This window comes from Schistocerca serialis, chromosome 2, assembly GCF_023864345.2.
Source record: "Schistocerca serialis cubense isolate TAMUIC-IGC-003099 chromosome 2, iqSchSeri2.2, whole genome shotgun sequence".
NCBI lineage: Eukaryota > Metazoa > Arthropoda > Insecta > Orthoptera > Acrididae > Schistocerca > Schistocerca serialis.
Genome location: NC_064639.1, coordinates 256345660 through 256364308, shown reverse-complemented (window position 1 = coordinate 256364308; position 18649 = coordinate 256345660). Strand labels below are relative to the sequence as shown.

The following is an 18649-nucleotide window of genomic DNA, read 5'->3' as shown; positions in this document are numbered from 1 at the left end:
AAACGAGATTGTAGTATAAAATTAATTAGTGGCAATGGCTCTTGAAACACTATACCAAGTTATGTACATAATGAAATTTTTGTTCCTGACATTTCAAAACTACTGGAACTTAGCATCACAGTCACATGACCAGTGTCCTTTCTTTCATACAATTTTGTCCATTATTTCCAGAATTTTCCTTTATTATCCATCATTCCCTTAAAAATATCTATATCGAAATAGCAGATTTATTAAGCTACAACTTAATCTTTTATGGAATAAATTTTATGTGCAGTTGGGTATTGTTTCGTTATGGTTAATTGTTGTCTGTGTATGTTACAAAATTAAACATTTCAGCTATTTGCTGAAGAATAATTTCTTATTTGTCTAATTTCGATTATGTTTTTAAATAAAGTAGAGTGTAATAACATGCAGTATCTGTTCCACATGGAGTTCTTTTTCATAAGAAGCTGTTGATGAAAACATGACAACAGCTAGTAAAAATATATTAGACATATATTTATAAATTTTTTATTAAATAACATGAAACATGTTGTTAAAATGAAATATTATTCATTCACCTTGAAATCATGTTATTTACTATTGTTTAATTTACCATACTAATAAATAGAAACTATATTCCTGTAGATACACCGTATGGAACATTACCTGTCCTTGAAGTTGATGGAAAGAAACTTGGTCAGTCCATTCCCATATGTCGCTACCTAGCAAAGCAATATGGATTACTGGCTGAAAATGACTGGGATAATGCACAAATTGATGCAGCAGTTGATGCTATCGATGACTTGAGATGGTGTAAGTTGACATTTTTATTTCAAATTTTAAATTTCAAAAAAATTGATACTAGCATTGGCCAGATGTATTTAGCTTCTTATACCCATTGTATCACAAATTTGACACCACCAAAGTAAAATCTACAGTGTACTGAAGAACTTCAATAAATTAATAATATGCTGATCTATAGGAAAAACATGCTGTTGATAGTAATAATTTGTGTAAGAATGAATACAGCCAGGGTTCAAATTGTAGCTATGAGACTATAATGAAATAGATAAATAATAATCTTTTTTGATTATGTTGTTATTAAGAAGTGACTTAAAATTTTAGTGGAAGTATAGAGCCTTTCTTAAACTTTCAAACTTCATGATATGAAGATGTCAAAAGACTTGTTAAGTATGGACTGTAATATTGATAGCCAGAGTCTAACTAACCATCTCAACTACCAGTTGTGTATATTAGTTCCATGGTCAACATCCAGTTAAGTAATCTTAACTTTTTCTTATTGTTTACATGACTATTATATATATATATATATATATATATATATATATATATATATATATATATATATATATATTTTTTTTTTTTTTTTTTTTTTTTTTTTTTTTTCGGTCATCAGTCTACTGACTGGTTTGATGCAGCCCGCCACGAATTCCTTTCCTGTGCTAACCTCTTCATCTCAGAGTAGCACTTGCAACCTACGTCCTCAATTATTTGCTTGACGTATTCCAATCTATGTCTTCCTCTACAGTTTTTGCCCTCTACAGCTCCCTCTAGTACCATGGAAGTCATTCCCTCATGTCTTAGTAGATGTCCTATCATCCTGTCCCTTCTCCTTATCAGTGTTTTCCACATATTCCTTTCCTCTCCGATTCTGCGTAGAACCTCCTCATTCCTTACCTTATCAGTCCACCTAATTTTCAACATTCGTCTATAGCACCACATCTCAAATGCTTCGATTCTCTTCTGTTCCGGTTTTCCCACAGTCCATGTTTCACTACCATACAATGCTGTACTCCAGACGTACATCCTCAGAAATTTCTTCTTCAAATTAAGGCCGGTATTTGATATTAGTAGACTTCTCTTGTCCAGAAATGCCTTTTTTGCCATAGCGAGTCTGCTTTTGATGTCCTCCTTGCTCCGTCCATCATTGGTTATTTTACTGCCTAGGTAGCAGAATTCCTTAACTTCATTGACTTCGTGACCATCAATCCTGATGTTAAATTTCTCGCTGTTCTCATTTCTACTACTTCTCATTACCTTCGTCTTTCTCCGATTTACTCTCAAACCATACTGTGTACTCATTAGACTGTTCATTCCGTTCAGCAGATCATTTAATTCTTCTTTATTTTCACTCAGGATAGCAATGTCATCAGTGAATCATATCATTGATATCCTTTCACCTTGTATTTTAATTCCACTCAACCTTTCTTTTATTTCCATCATTGCTTCCTCTATGTACAGATTGAAGAGTAGGGGCGAAAGGCTACAGCCTTGTCTTACACCCTTCTTAATACGAGCACTTCGTTCCTGGTCATCCACTCTTATTATTCCCTCTTGGTTGTTGTACATATTGTATATGACCCGTCTCTCCCTATAGCTTACCCCTACTTTTTTCAGAATCTCGAACAGCTTGCACAATTTTATATTGTCGAACGCTTTTTCCAGGTCGACAAATCCTATGAACGTGTCTTGATTTTTCTTTAGCCTTGCTTCCATTATTAGACATAACGTCAGAATTGCCTCTCTCGTCCCTTTACTTTTCCTAAAGCCAAACTGGTCGTCACCTAGCGCATTCTCAATTTTCTTTTCCATTCTTCTGTATATTATTCTTGTAAGCAGCTTCAATGCATGAGCTGTTAAGCTGATTGTGCAATAATTCTCGCACTTGTCAGCTCTTGCCGTCTTCGGAATTGTGTGGATGATGCTTTTCTGAAAGTCAGATGGTACAGGGTGTTTCAAAAATGACCGGTATATTTGAAACGGCAATAAAAACTAAACGAGCAGCGATAGAAATACACCGTTTGTTGCAATATGCTTGGGACAACAGTACATTTTCAGCCAGACAAACTTTCGAAATTACAGTAGTTACAATTTTTAACAACAGATGGCGCTGCGGTCTGGGAAACTCTATAGTACGATATTTTCCACATATCCACCATGCGTAGCAATAATATGGTGTAGTCTCTGAATGAAATTACCCGAAACCTTTGACAACGTGTCTGGCGGAATGGCTTCACATGCAGATAAGATGTACTGCTTCAGCTGTTCAATTGTTTCTGGATTCTGGCGGTACACCTGGTCTTTCAAGTGTCCCCACAGAAAGAAGTCACAGGGGTTCATGTCTGGCGAATAGGGAGGCCAATCCACGCCGCCTCCTGTATGTTTCGGATAGCCCAAAGCAATCACACGATCATCGAAATATTCATTCAGGAAATTAAAGACATCGGCCATGCGATGTGGCCGGGCACCATCTTGCATAAACCACGAGGTGTTCGTAGTGTCGTCTAAGGCAGTTTGTACCGCCACAAATTCACGAAGAATGTCCAGATAGCATGATGCAGTAATCGTTTTGGATCTGAAAAATGGGCCAATGATTCCTTTGGAAGAAATGGCGGCCCAGACCAGTACTTTTTGAGGATGCAGGGACGATGGGACTGCAACATGGGGCTTTTCGGTTCCCCATATGCGCCAGTTCTGTTTATTGACGAAGCCGTCCAGGTAAAAATAAGCTTCGTCAGTAAACCAAATGCTGCGCACATGCATATCGCCGTCATCAATCCTGTGCACTATATCGTTAGCGAATGTCTCTCGTGCAGCAATGGTAGCGGCGCTGAGGGGTTTCCGCGTTTGAATTTGGTATGGATAGAGGTGTAAACTCTGGCGCATGAGACGATACGTGGACGTTGGCGTCATTTGGACCGCAGCTGCAACACGGCGAATGGAAACCCAAGGCCGCTGTTGGATCACCTGCTGTACTATCTGCGCGTTGCCCTCTGTGGTTGCCGTACGCGGTCGCCCTACCTTTCCAGCACGTTCATCCGTCACGTTCCCAGTCCGTTGAAATTTTTCAAACAGATCCTTTATTGTATCGCTTTTCGGTCCTTTGGTTACATTAAACCTCCGCTGAAAACTTCATCTTGTTGCAACAACACTGTGTTCTAGGGGGTGGAATTCCAACACCAGAAAAATCCTCTGTTCTAAGGAATAAACCATGTTGTCTGCAGCACACCTGCACATTGTGAACAGCACACACTTACAGCAGAAAGACGACGTACAGAATGGCGCACCCACAGACTGCGTTGTCTTCTATATCTTTCACATCACTTGCAGTGCCATCTGTTGTTGAAAATTGTAACTACTGTAATTTCGAAAGTTTGTCCGCCTGAAAATGTACTGTTGTCCCAAGCATATTGCAACAAACGGTGTATTTCTATCGCTGCTCGTTTAGTTTTTATTGCCATTTCAAATATACCGGTCATTTTTGAAACACCCTGTATATCGCCAGACTCATATATTCTACACACCAACGTGAATAGTCGTTTTGTTGCCACTTCCCCCGATGATTTTAGAAATTCTGATGGAATGTTATCTATCCCTTCTGCCTTATTTGACCGTAAGTCCTCCAAAGCTCTTTTAAATTCCGATTCTAATACTGGATCCCCTATCTCTTCTAAATCGACTCCTGTTTCTTCTTCTATCACATCCGACAAATCTTCACCCTCATAGAGGCTTTCAATGTATTCTTTCCACCTATCTATTACATTACCATAATAATAATAATAATAACAATAATGTGAAAGTATTATTGTTTCCAATGTTACTTTTCACCACCAATATCTCTGGAACTCAACAGATATTGACAAACAGCTTTCAGGGGGATGAATGTATCATAGAGTCTTACAAAAGTAAGTACTATGAGACATTCCAAATCATGTGCAGATATTGGTCTCATCACAAACTTATGTATTTTTAAATGGACACCCCATATTATTAGATATGCAACTAGTAACATGAGAAATCACAATAATAATGGCATTGGTTGCATCGCAATACATCAGTTACATCCCAAGAAATTGGAATGCAGATATGATACATGAAATGAATGAAACAAACTGCTATTGAAGGTTCTGTGATGCAATCGTGAACCGCACATTGCATGTAACTGTAATGTGATTGACATATGTGTTCTTACTTTCAGTGTTATTACAAGTGCTGAAAGTAATAATAGGGATTCATGCCACAATTATTTATGTACAGACTACAGGGAAAGTACCAGCCAGTGCTCCTTACATCACCCAGGCCAACCCTTCACCTCTGCAGTTGTGTACAGGAATGGACCACAATCAGTGCTGTGTGTGGGAATGGCTCACTACGAAGTAGGTTGTTCTGTGTGGAAGAATTTACGCATACACAGCACTGGTGTACTGTACACTGTAACTAGTGTCACTGTTATAATCATGATATTAATTTAACTGTTCATCCACTTTAGGGATTTGACATGATATTCACAAATGATGAAATGTTGGATGTGACATTACTGTACAGAGAAAGTCACCAAAATGGCACACATACAGCACAGGTCTATGCCCAGCGGTACCCTCATAGATGTCATCCAACCTGCCCTACCTTCATGAATTTGTTAGAAGGCTTCAAGTGACAGGACAGCTGTCTCCACAACTATGAATCCATCGCAGAGGCATAACACATGAAGCAGCAGAGATAGCTGCACTGGCCACCATTGCAGTAAACCCTCATGCAAATATTCATGAAATGAGGAGACAGGTGGGAATCCCTTGAATAAGTATCCACCCATATCATGTGGCACTACATCAAGTTCTCTGTGGCAATGACATTCACAATCATCTGGAATACTGTCAGTGGGTTCTGTGTCAAGGCCATGACTTTATGCATAGGGTAATGTTCGCCAATGAGGCTACATTTACAAACCATCAGAATGTCAACTTACACCACATGCACTACAGGTCAAACCCACAATGAATTTGCCAGGTTGAACATCAGCATCAGTGGAGTGTCAGTGTATGGTGTGATATTGTATCACACCGCATTATTGGCCCATAATTCATCAATGGCAGCCTTAATGGGTGACAGGCAGTATGAGTGGCTCCTGAGATGTACTTTACCTAGTCTGATGAAAGACCTATCACTTCATTTGCATCAAATACTGTGGTATCAGCATGATGGATGCCCTGCACATAATGCCATGGTGGCACGGCAGGCACCACATTATTGGCCCATAATTCATCAATGGCAGCCTTAATGGGTGACAGACAGTATGAGTGGCTCCTGAGATGTACTTTATCTGGTCTGATGAAAGACCTATCACTTCATTTGCATCAAATACTGTGGTATCAGCATGATGGAAGCCCTGCACATAATGCCATGGTGGCACGACATGCACTAAACCAACATTTCCCACATCGATCAAATGGATGGGACAGTCCCATTCAGCAATTTCTAGTGTAGACACTGGACCTCACCCCCATGAACTTTTTTCTATGGGGACATGTGAAAGATGTGATGCATCAGCAGATTCCAATAACAATGGCCAACATGGAAGCCTGTATTGCCACTGCATGTGCTGCAACAACAGCACAAACACTGACAGCTGTGAATGGATCCATGGTGGAGTGTGCACATTGGTGTTGCCAAGCAAATGGCGATCTCTTCAAACATACTTTGTAGTGTTTCATCTGTGAGACATGTGATTGCACACTGGCATACATTTTGTGTATTACAGAGAAGATGTATCTTTGTTTTGTTGGTACTACTGCACATTAATGTATGCATTGCACAATCTGCAATGATTAAATTATGTCGTAGCCATTAAAGATGTTCAGTGACTTGTCCTGTACATGGCATGTACCATTGTGTAATTGATGTAAAACTACACTCCTGGAAATTGAAATAAGAACACTGTGAAATCATTGTCCCAGGAAGGGGAAACTTTATTGACACATTCCTGGGGTCAGATACATCACATAATCACACTGACAGAACCACAGGCACATAGACACAGGCAACAGAGCATGCACAATGTCGGCACTAGTACAGTGTATATCAACCTTTCGCAGCAATGCAGGCTGCTATTCTCCCATGGAGACGATCGTAGAGATGCTGAATGTAGTCCTGTGGAACGGCTTGCCATGCCATTTCCACCTGGCGCCTCAGTTGGACCAGCGTTCGTGCTGGACGTGCAGACCGCGTGAGACGACGCTTCATCCAGTCCCAAACATGCTCAATGGGGGAGAGATCCGGAGATCTTGCTGGCCAGGGTAGTTGACTTACACCTTCTAGAGCACGTTGGGTGGCACGGGATACATGCGGACGTGCATTGTCCTGTTGGAACAGCAAGTTCCCTTGCCGGTCTAGGAATGGTAGAATGATGGGTTCGATGACGGTTTGGATGTACCGTGCACTATTCAGTGTCCCCTCGACGATCACCAGTGGTGTACGGCCAGTGTAGGAGATCGCTCCCCACACCATGATGCCGTGTGTTGGCCCTGTGTGCCTCGGTCGTATGCAGTCCTGATTGTGGCGCTCACCTGCACGGCGCCAAACACGCATACGACCATCATTGGCACCAAGGCAGAAGCGACTCTCATCGCTGAAGACGACACGTCTCCATTCGTCCCTCCATTCAAGCCTGTCGCGACACCACTGGAGGCGGGGTGCACGATGTTGGGGCGTGAGCGGAAGACGGCCTAACGGTGTGCGGGATCGTAGCCCAGCTTCATGGAGACAGTTGCGAATGGTCCTCGCTGATACCCCAGGAGCAACAGTGTCCCTAATTTGCTGGGAAGTGGCGGTGCGGTCCCCTACGGCACTGCGTAGGATCCTACGGTCTTGGCGTGCGTCCATGCGTCGCTGCGGTCCGGTCCCAGGTCGACGGGCACGTGCACCTTCCGCCGACCACTGGCGACAACATCGATGTACTGTGGAGACCTCACGCCCCACGTGTTGAGCAATTCGGCGGTACGTTCACCCGGCCTCCCGCATGCCCACAATACGCCCTCGCTCAAAGTCCGTCAACTGCACATACGGTTCACGTCCACGCTGTCGCGGCATGCTACCAGTGTTAAAGACTGCGATGGAGCTCCGTATGCCATGGCAAACTGGCTGACACTGACGGCGGCGGTGCACAAATGCTGCGCAGCTAGCGCCATTCGACGGCCAACACCACGGTTCCTGGTGTGTCCGCTGCGCCGTGCGTGTGATCATTGCTTGTACAGCCCTCTCGCAGTGTCCGGAGCAAGTATGGTGGGTCTGACACACCGGTGTCAATGTGTTCTTTTTTCCATTTCCAGGAGTGTATGTACAAATAGCATGTACCCTTCTGTGCTACCCTTTGACAGCCACTAATTTTGCTTACTCTGGCCAGTGGTTATCAGTATTTTGTTACCTTTATGTACATTGTAGTACTGTCAAAAAGTTCAGTAAAGCACGTATGTCTTTTTCATGCATCAACTTTGTGTTCTAATTTCTCATGATCTAACTGACATATTGTGATGCAACCAACACTATTTATTGTGATTTCTCGTGTTATTGATTGCATATGGTATAATATGCTGTGTCCATTCCAAAAAAATATACACTCCTGGAAATTGAAATAAGAACACCGTGAATTCATTGTCCCAGGAAGGGGAAACTTTATTGACACATTCCTGGGGTCAGATACATCACATGATCGCACTGACAGAACCACAGGCACATAGACACAGGCAACAGAGCATGCACAATGTCGGCACTAGTACAGTGTATATCAACCTTTCGCAGCAATGCAGGCTGCTATTCTCCCATGGAGACGATCGTAGAGATGCTGGATGTAGTCCTGTGGAACGGCTTGCCATGCCATTTCCACCTGGTGCCTCAGTTGGACCAGCGTTCGTGCTGGACGTGCAGACCGCGTGAGACGACGCTTCATCCAGTCCCAAACATGCTCAATGGGGGACAGATCCGGAGATCTTGCTGGCCAGGGTAGTTGACTTACACCTTCTAGAGCACGTTGGGTGGCACGGGATACATGCGGACGTGCATTGTCCTGTTGGAACAGCAAGTTCCCTTGCCGGTCTAGGAATGGTAGAACGATGGGTTCGATGACGGTTTGGATGTACCGTGCACTATTCAGTGTCCCCTCGACGATCACCAGTGGTGTACGGCCAGTGTAGGAGATCGCTCCCCACACCATGATGCCGGGTGTTGGCCCTGTGTGCCTTGGTCGTATGCAGTCCTGATTGTGGCGCTCACCTGCACGGCGCCAAACACGCATACGACCATCATTGGCACCAAGGCAGAAGCGACTCTCATCGCTGAAGACGACACGTCTCCATTCGTCCCTCCATTCACGCCTGTCGTGACACCACTGGAGGTGGGCTGCACGATGTTGGGGTGTGAGCGGAAGACGGCCTAACAGTGTGCGGGACTGTAGCCCAGCTTCATGGAGACGGTTGCGAATGGTCCTCACCGATACCCCAGGAGCAACAGTGTCCCTAATTTGCTGGGAAGTGGTGGTGCGGTCCCCTACGGCACTGCGTAGGATCCTACGGTCTTGGCATGCATCCGTGCGTCGCTGCGATCCGGTCCCAGGTCGACGGGCACGTGCACCTTCCGCCGACCACTGGCGACAACATCGATGTACTGTGGAGACCTCACGCCCCACGTGTTGAGCAATTCGGCGGTACGTCCACCCGGCCTCCCGCACGCCCACTATACGCCCTCGCTCAAAGTCCGTCAACTGCACATACGGTTCACGTCCACGCTGTCGCGGCATGCTACCAGTGTTAAAGACTGCGATGGAGCTCCGTATGCCATGGCAAACTGGCTGACACTGACGGCGGCGGTGCACAAATGCTGCGCAGCTAGCGCCATTCGACGGCCAACACTGCGGTTCCTGGTGTGTCCGCTGTGCCGTGCGTGTGATCATTGCTTGTACAGCCCTCTCGCAGTGTCCGGAGCAAGTATGGTGGGTCTGACACACCGGTGTCAATGTGTTCTTTTTTCCATTTCCAGGAGTGTATAAGTTTGTGCTGAAACTGATATTTGCACATGGTTTAGAATGTCTCATAGTATTTGCTGTTATGAGCATCTGCTGTACATTCATACCCGTGAAAGCCATCTGTCAATATCCATTGTGGTTCCAGAGATATTTGTGGTGAAAGGTTTAGATGTGACACCCTGCATATCCGTATTAATAACCTTCGGAAGTTGTATCTCATAAATCATCATAGTTTCATTCTTTGGTGATGGAAAGGGTGTTTCTTTTTATTTACTGGTGGTATTGTAGTTTTGTCATATTTTTGTGGTGTTTCTTGAATTTGTGTTTCATTTCAAAACGGCGTTTAATGTTTTGTCAACATGGTAGCTGATGTGTGTAGTTGATAAAGTTTTTACAAAGTAGCCAATTTCCATAGTAACTTGACACTGTAGCAGTCTAAAAGATAGACAAAGGCTGACAAAAGATAGCAAATTCAAAAACTCACTGGTGAAGGAAATTGGGGGACTTAGACAATCATAATGAGAACTATCTTAGAATGTCATGAAATCTTTGATGTCATAAATGGTGAACTGCTTAAGCCAGAAGGAAACAGATGAAATTACAAAACCAGCCTTGCTAAACGGACCAAGGCTAAGGCAAAGGCAAGGAAACAATGAATTCTATCACTTGACACCAAACCTTTACATTGTGTTGGAGACTGCAAAATTGCTAAAGAGATTTGGGATAGTCTAGTAAAATTTATGATGTTCACTCACCCAAAAACATTGATCTGCTTCAACACAAATTTCATAACATTATGTGGGAAGAATTTGGTGGTATACAAGGTCATTTAGCCAAATTTGATGAAGTACAAACTCAGCTTTCATTGTTAGACAGCCAACTGATGATGATGACCTCTGTGCCTGATTTTTGCAAACTTTGCCGAAAGAGTTCAATTACATTTATATTACATGTCTTGATTTATCTGCTGATGAGGAGATGTGAAATAAGTTATGAAAACAGTGTTAAATTAAGAAATGAGAATAACACATCATGATGACAAAACTGTTGCTACAGCATGAACCTCCCACCTATTTCCAGTTATTGTCCACAATAAGCAAAGTCTTTTATGGAAAATTTGAGAGAAGTGAAGATTACAAAAAATTTTCTAGTTTACATAGCTTTTCGTGCAGAGTTGCCTACAGTTCTTCTTGTTTAGAGGTCTGATTCTTAAAGCTGAAATTCTAAAATGTTAGGTCCTCATGGTTGAATTGACCTAAATAAACTTGAAGAGTGTTGTTGCAGAATTTTTGTTATTTCGTTGATATATTTTGTCACATTTCAGTATGTCATACAGTCTTATGAATTTTCACATTAACAAAGCTGAAATTACATTGTTCACTCAAAATACAAAAATATGTCTGATCACATTAAAGGCATGCTTACTACTACCTCACTCTGCAGTAATAACAGTATTCCAAACAGTTTAACATTTTTCTCGACAAATGACTTTATATTAGTTTTTATTATTATTTCATAAATGAAACCAAAAATAAAATTAATAAACAGTACTAGATTTCTTAATTAAGAATAGAAATGTTAACAGTGCCAAATAATTCATAATTTCAAATGTTAATGAAGAAAACAAATTTAACTGCACATTCAGAACTAGTATTTATCAATTATAATATTCAAAATGCAATAATTCCTTTCCACAAATTTTAGCTTCAAATATAATATATTGTGCACAAAATTATATAAAAGTTTTCAGAAAAGTAGGTGAGATAATACTTAACTGTACAAAATTTGAAAAATAATACTGGTATTGACAACTACTGTTGAGGAAAAGTAATGCTTGATGAGGATGTCCCATTAGTAGCAGAGATGTTGAAAATGAAGATTAACAACCAAATGCTATTATTCTTGGAAAATATTAAGCTGCATGCCTGATGTGTATCTTTGATGTCAGTTTTTTTCAATGGTGGAGCGGAGATGCCTTTTTACAGGCATCAGTTCTATGGGCCTCTAACTAGTATGCTGCACCTCATCAAAATTAATGGGTCACAAACATACTTTGCAGAATGATGGAGCTGTTTTAATGTTTATTTTTGTTGCATGTTTTTCAATACCTAATCTGTGTTCTTTAAATAATCTCTGACTATATATATATATATATATATATATATATATATATATATATATATATATATATATATATATATATATATATATATACCGAACGAAAGCGCTGGCAGGTCGATAGACACACAAACATACACACAAAATTCTAGCTTTCACAACAAACTGTTGCCTCATCAGGAAAGAGGGAAGGAGAGGGAAAGACAAATGGAAGTGGGTTTTAAGGGAGAGGGTAAGGAGTCATTCCAATCCCGGGAGCGGAAAGACTTACCTTAGGGGGAAAAAAGGACGGGTATACATTCGCACACACACACACACACACATATCCATCCACACATGTACAGACACAAGCAGACATATTTAAAGACAAAAGGCAACTCACTGACCCTTCACAACCTTTCCAGCAAACCTCAACCTCCTCTCACTGCACACAGACCCAGTCTCTTTCATCTACTCAATCTCCCACTTCCAGCTCCACTCCCCCTAAAACCTCAAAATTCCAATCAATACAATCTGGAACCACAACACCCTAATTCAGTAGTTAACATTTCCTCCAAACCTCTCTCCCAATCCGAAACCTCTGTCCCATCCAAAGGCCTCGCCTTCAGCCCCACTCCCAGATTCAACCAAACAGCCCTCGTCAAAGATTTACTGTTCTACACTTGTACTCTCTGCTGGAAATATCACTTTGCCATGAAGAAAAATGATCCTAATCCTACTCCTAATGATCCAACTCCCCAAGACACTATCCAAATTGAACCCTGCCTGGAACAGTTCCGTCCTCCGTCACAGCGGGACTCACCTCCTCTTCCTCAAAATCACCCTCTCCAAACCTTCCAGGAATTTCTGACTTCCAGCCTTGCCTCTCAATCCTTCTTAAAAAACCTTAATTCTACTGCCAACATCACCACTGCTGAAGCCCAGGCTATCCGTGATCTGAAGGCTGACCGATCCATCGTCATTCTTCTGGCGGACAAGGGATCCATGACCGTGGTACTTGATCGTCGGGAGTATGTGGCTGAGGGACTGCGTCAGCTTTCAGACAACACTACATACAAAGTTTGCCAAGGTAATCCCATTCTTGATGTCCAGGTGGAGCTTCAAGGAATCCTCAGAACCTTAGGCCCCCTACAAAACCTTTCACCTGACTCCATCAACCTCCTGACCCCACCGACACCCCGCACCCCTACCTTCTTCCTAAAATTCACAAAGCCAATCATCCCGGCCGCCCCATTGTAGCTGGTTACCAAGCCCCCACAGAACATATCTCTGCCTATATAGATCAACACCTTCAACCCATTACATGCAGTCTCCCATCCTTCATCAAAGACACTAACCACTTTCTCGAACGCCTGGTATCCTTACCCAATCTGTTACCCCCGGAAACCATCCTTGTAACCATGGATGCCACTTCCTTATACACAAATATTCCGCACGTCCAGGGCCTCTCTGCGATGGAGCACTTCCTTTCACGCCGATCACCTGCCACCCTACCTAAAACCTCTTTCCTCGTTACCTTAGCCAGCTTCGTCCTGACCCACAACTTCTTCACTTTCGAAGGCCAGACATACCAACAATTAAAGGGAACAACCATGGGTACCAGGATGGCCCCCTCGCACGCCAACCTATTTATGGGTCGCTTAGAGGAAGCCTTCTTTGTTACCCAGGGCTGCCAACCCAAAGTTTGGTACAGATTTATTGATGACATCTTCATGATCTGGACTCACAGTGAAGAAGAACTCCAGAATTTCCTCTCCAACCTCAACTCCTTTGGTTACATCAGATTCACCTGGTCCTACTCCAAATCCCATGCCACTTTCCTTGACATTGACCTCCATCTGTCCAATGGCCAGCTTCACACGTCTGTCCACATCAAACCCACCAACAAGCAACAGTATCTCCATTATGACAGCTGCCACCCATTCCACATCAAACGGTCCCTTCCCTACAGCCTAGGTCTTCGTGGCAAATGAGTCTGCTCCAGTCCGGAACCCCTGAACCATTACACCAAAAACCTTAAAACAGCTTTTGCATCCCGCAACTACCCTCCCGACCTGGTACAGAAGCAAATAACCAGAGCCACTTCCTCATCCCCTCAAACCCAGAACCTCCCACAGAAGAACCCCAAAAGTGCCCCACTTGTGACAGGATACTTTCCGGGACTGGATCAGACTCTGAATGTGGCTTTCCAGCTGGGATACGACTTCCTCAAATCCTGCCCTGAAATGAGATCCATCCTTCATGAAATCCTCCACACTCCACCAAGAGTGTCTTTCCGCCGTCCACCTAACCTTCTTAACCTCGTAGTTCATCCCTATGAAATCCCCAAACCACCTTCCCTACCCTCTGGCTCCTACCCTTGTAACCGCCCCCGGTGTAAAACCTGTCCCATGCACCCTCCCACCACCACCTACTCCAGTCCTGTAACCTGGAAGGTGTACACGATCAAAGGCAGAGCCATGTGTGAAAGCACCCACGTGATTTACCAACTGACCTGCCTACACTGTGAAGCTTTCTATGTGGGAATGACCAGCAACAAACCGTCCATTTGTATGAATGGACACAGGCAGACAGTGTTTGTTGGTAATGAGGATCACCCTGTGGCTAAACATGCCTTGGTGCATGGCCAGCACATCTTGGCACAGTGTTACACCGTCCGGGTTATCTGAATACTTCCCACTTACACCAACCACTCAGAACTCCGGAGATGGGAACTTGCCCTTCAGTATATCCTCTCTTCTCGTTATCCACCAGGCCTCAACCTCCGCTAATTTCACGTTGCCGCCGCTCATACCTCACCTGTCTTTCAACAACATCTTTGCCTCTACACTTCCGCCTCGACTGACATCTCTGCCCAAACTCTTTGCCTTTACAAATGTCTGCTTGTGTCTGTGTATGTGCGGTTGAATATGTGTGTGTGTGCGAGTGTATACCTGTCCTTTTTTCCCCCTAAGGTAAGTCTTTCCACTCCCAGGATTGGAATGACTCCTTACCCTCTCCCTTAAAACCCACATCTTTTCGTCTTTCCCTCTCCTTCCCTCTTTCCTGATGAAGCAACCGTTGGTTGCGAAAACTTGAATTTTGTGTGTATGTTTGTGTTTGTTTGTGTGTTTATCAACCTGCCAGCGCTTTCATTTGGTAAGTCACATCATCTTTGTTTTTAGATATATTTTTCCCACGTGGAATGTTTCTCTCTATTATATATATATTTTATGTGTTACATTTAAATGAAGTAATGCTCAATGTGCTGTAAAAATTAAATCGAATATTTATCTCACCCCTCTTTCATTTTATCTTACACAGCTATAAAAGAGTTCTTCTTTGAAACAAATGAATCAAGAAAAAAGAATCTGAAAGAAAAACTAATTAAGGAAACAGTACCATTTCACTATGCAAAATTAGAGGCAATGGTGAAAAATAATGGTGGTTATCTTGCAGGTGGTAAGGTATGTGAAAGTAATGGATTATCAGTTAGTATTCTGTTACAAAAGCCAGCTTTGACATTATTTTAAGGTAGTTATATCTCAGATTCATTTCACTGAAATCTTTACTTGGTTCACAAAAGTGGGCACACAAGCAGACGTGATATTTCTCTCCTTTGATTAACGCATCTAGAAAGAAATCCATATACAATGAACAGCCAGAACATTATGACTACACACCAACTCTCAAAATAAATGCATTCAGGGTATAGCAGGGTCACCTGGTGAGGCATTACTACTAATCAGACACATGCACAGTGCATGGTGGTATCAGTGACCATGCTGTCAGTGTGTCGAATGGGGTAGGTGTGCAATCTATCTTTGTTTGATTGAGGGCAGATTGTGATGGTCTGGTGGCTTGGCATGAACATTTTGGAACAGCATGACTTTTAGGGTGTCTGAGGAGTGCTATGATGACCGTCTTCAACACACGCCAAAACCAAGTTGAAACCACATCCAGACGTCGTGCAGTTGGGTGGCCAATTACAGATGTCAGATGCTGTAGGCTGGACAGACTGATAAAACAGGACAGGCAGTGAACAGTTGCAGAACTAACATCAGACTTTAATGTTGGGGAGAGTACAAGTGTGTCTGAACACACAGTGCACCAAACACTCCTAATGGCGGGCCTCCACAGCCAACAAAACATGCATGTGCCAGCGTTAACACAATATCAGCAACTATGAGTGAAATGGGCTTATGACCATCAGCACTGGATGTTGCCACAGTGGCTGAGCATTGCATGGTCTGATGAATCCTGATACCTTCTTCATCATGCTGATGGGAGGGTGTGAATCCATTGTCTTCTAGGGGAACAGCTCCTTGATACCTGTACTGGGGGACGGGCAAGCTGGTGGTGGCTCCATTATGCTCCGGGGGACATTCAAAAGGGCATCTACAGGTCCAGTGGAGCTTGTGCAAGGCACTATGATGGCCAAGGAGTATTGTACACTGGTTGCAGACTGTGTACACCCCTTCATGACAATTATGTTTCCTGATGGCAGTGGCATTTTTCAACAAGATAATGTGCCATGTCAAAGGGCCAAGAGTGTGATGAAGTGGGCCAGAGGGGGGGGGGGGAGAATGGGGGAAGAGAGAGAGAGAGAGAGAGAGAGAGAGAGAATCCCACAAAAGATTATCACAAAATGGCTAACATGACAGACTTCATTAAGCCTAGAAAGCAGCTTATTATAAAAGGTACACTAGCCATTTAGTGGCTCACAATAACTCGACAATAATCCATATGTAAACAAGTAATTGAGTTAGAACTTGCAGGACCCATGTCTAAAAGCTGTCAGACAGCCAGCAGAGGGTGTGGGCAAGAGGCCGTGCGCATATCAATGAGTGGCTGTCTCTGATGGTTATTGAACTTATGGCTCCATCTGCTGACTTCCATGGTGTGCCTTACAACTATGTGTGTGTGTGTGTGTGTGTGTGTGTGTGTGTGTGTGTGTGTGTGTGTGTGTGTGTGTGCGTAGGAAAGAGAGAGAGAGAGAGAGAGAGAGAAGTGTGAACGTTTTTGGAAGGAGAAAGTTCCTCACTGATAAAACAAAATTCTGACAGACAGGAAAAACTATGATATGCTCAGGCCACGGCTGCACTCTCTATTTGATCACATCCACTCCTGAGCACACAGTGGTGCAATGGATATTTTATATATTCTTTTTATGTGTTTGACAAGCCAGCATGGTGTCAATTCCTATGAGTGGAAAGTGTTGGTTCAAATGGCTCTGAGCACTATGGGACTCAACTTCTGACATCATTAGTCCCCTAGAGCTTAGAACTAGTTAAACCTAACTAACCTAAGGACATCACACACATCCATGCCCGAGGCAGGATTCGAACCTGCAACCGTAGCGGTCTTGCTGTTCCAGACTGCAGCGCCTAGAACCGCACGGCCACGGAAAGTGTTCTCGTTGTATGTGTGGCATGTATATGAATTAAGAAGAATTTTCTGAAGATCTGATGATGACAGCAAAATTCTGCTGAAACCACTCATTGTGAAAAAAAACTAAAAATACCAAGTTTTCTTGGCTGCAGAAGATTGTCCTATTCATGTGCACTTTATATTTTTTACTATCTATTGAATCACAGTTCTCAATAAACATTGTGCAATTAGTCATAAGTGTCCTCATTTGAGTAGCCTGAGATTGGTGGTTTTCTAACAACACATTACTCACATTTAAGTTAGTATCAGTACTACTTCTTTAAAGTAAGTTTCTTACAGTCTTATTCATGCCATTAAGTTTATTTTGCAATCAATGGCAAGTAAAAACATGTGGTACAATGTCAGCACACATGCAAAAATAGTGGAAGTCAAAAATACACAATGTGAATCAAGATTTCACTTTGTGATTACTCTTTTCTTACCGTTCTTATTATCACACATTAATTCAAGGAAAATAACACATTATAACATAAGTAACTAGAATTTGTTCTTTGTTAGAATAACAGTTAAATTATGTTTTCAAATAACTATTTTACATTTTCAGTTGACTTGGGGTGATCTGTACTTCACAACTATGCAAGAACTTTTCGATCATGATCTTGAATTTGAAATAACCAGAGACTATCCACACCTTGCAACACTAAGGAACAAAGTTGTGAACATACCATCAATTAAATCATGGATTGAGAAACGACCAAAAACAGATCGATGAGGCATATTTTGATGATGTATACTTTCATGTGATACAGGAATATTTGTACTTATGTGTGAAAACTTACTGACAGATATTAATTATAACTTTATGAGGCTTAAACCACAAGAAGTTTTACTATTCCTATGTTTTATACCACAAAACATATGGCAATGGCTTTGTAATGAAAGACACATATAAAATTTTGTTATTATGTCATGTAGTCAAAGTAATTCAATAAACTACACACTAAATCTCAACTGTGAACTAAATTTTTTTCTCATAGATTTGATGTTGACCATGCCTTAAGAAAAGAGATATAAATCAACCTGACTCAAGTAGTTAACTGTTTCACAATGGATTAAGCCTCACAGTATTATTGTGCATTTTTATGTGTTATACTAACCTCCCAGTCCACATAACCAGTCTGCACTGGAAACCTATGGCTTCAGTGAATGGCCAACACATTGACTGCCTACATAAATATCTTCTCAAATAAAAAAGTCTACTGGCACTGAAAGATGCTTCACAAAATTTTTACATTTGCAGTAATATGCAAAAAATGTTAATAATTAAGTGAATAGATAATGTGTGAAATGGAGAATTGCTAGACA

The 18649-nt window shown here is 42.3% G+C and overlaps 1 protein-coding gene across 1 annotated transcript in view; it reads left to right on the top strand.

Annotated features, from left to right (window-relative positions):
* The window catches only part of LOC126455506 (glutathione S-transferase-like), a 61102-nt gene extending 42807 nt beyond the window's left edge, over nt 1-18295 (top strand). The window contains exons 3-5 of the mRNA XM_050091257.1: nt 628-795; nt 15218-15360; nt 17889-18295. Coding sequence (XP_049947214.1) covers nt 628-795; nt 15218-15360; nt 17889-18056 — 479 coding nt within the window. The 3' untranslated portion in view covers nt 18057-18295. The remainder of the gene's footprint in view (nt 1-627; nt 796-15217; nt 15361-17888) is intronic.
* Nucleotides 18296-18649: the final 354 nt, after the last annotated feature.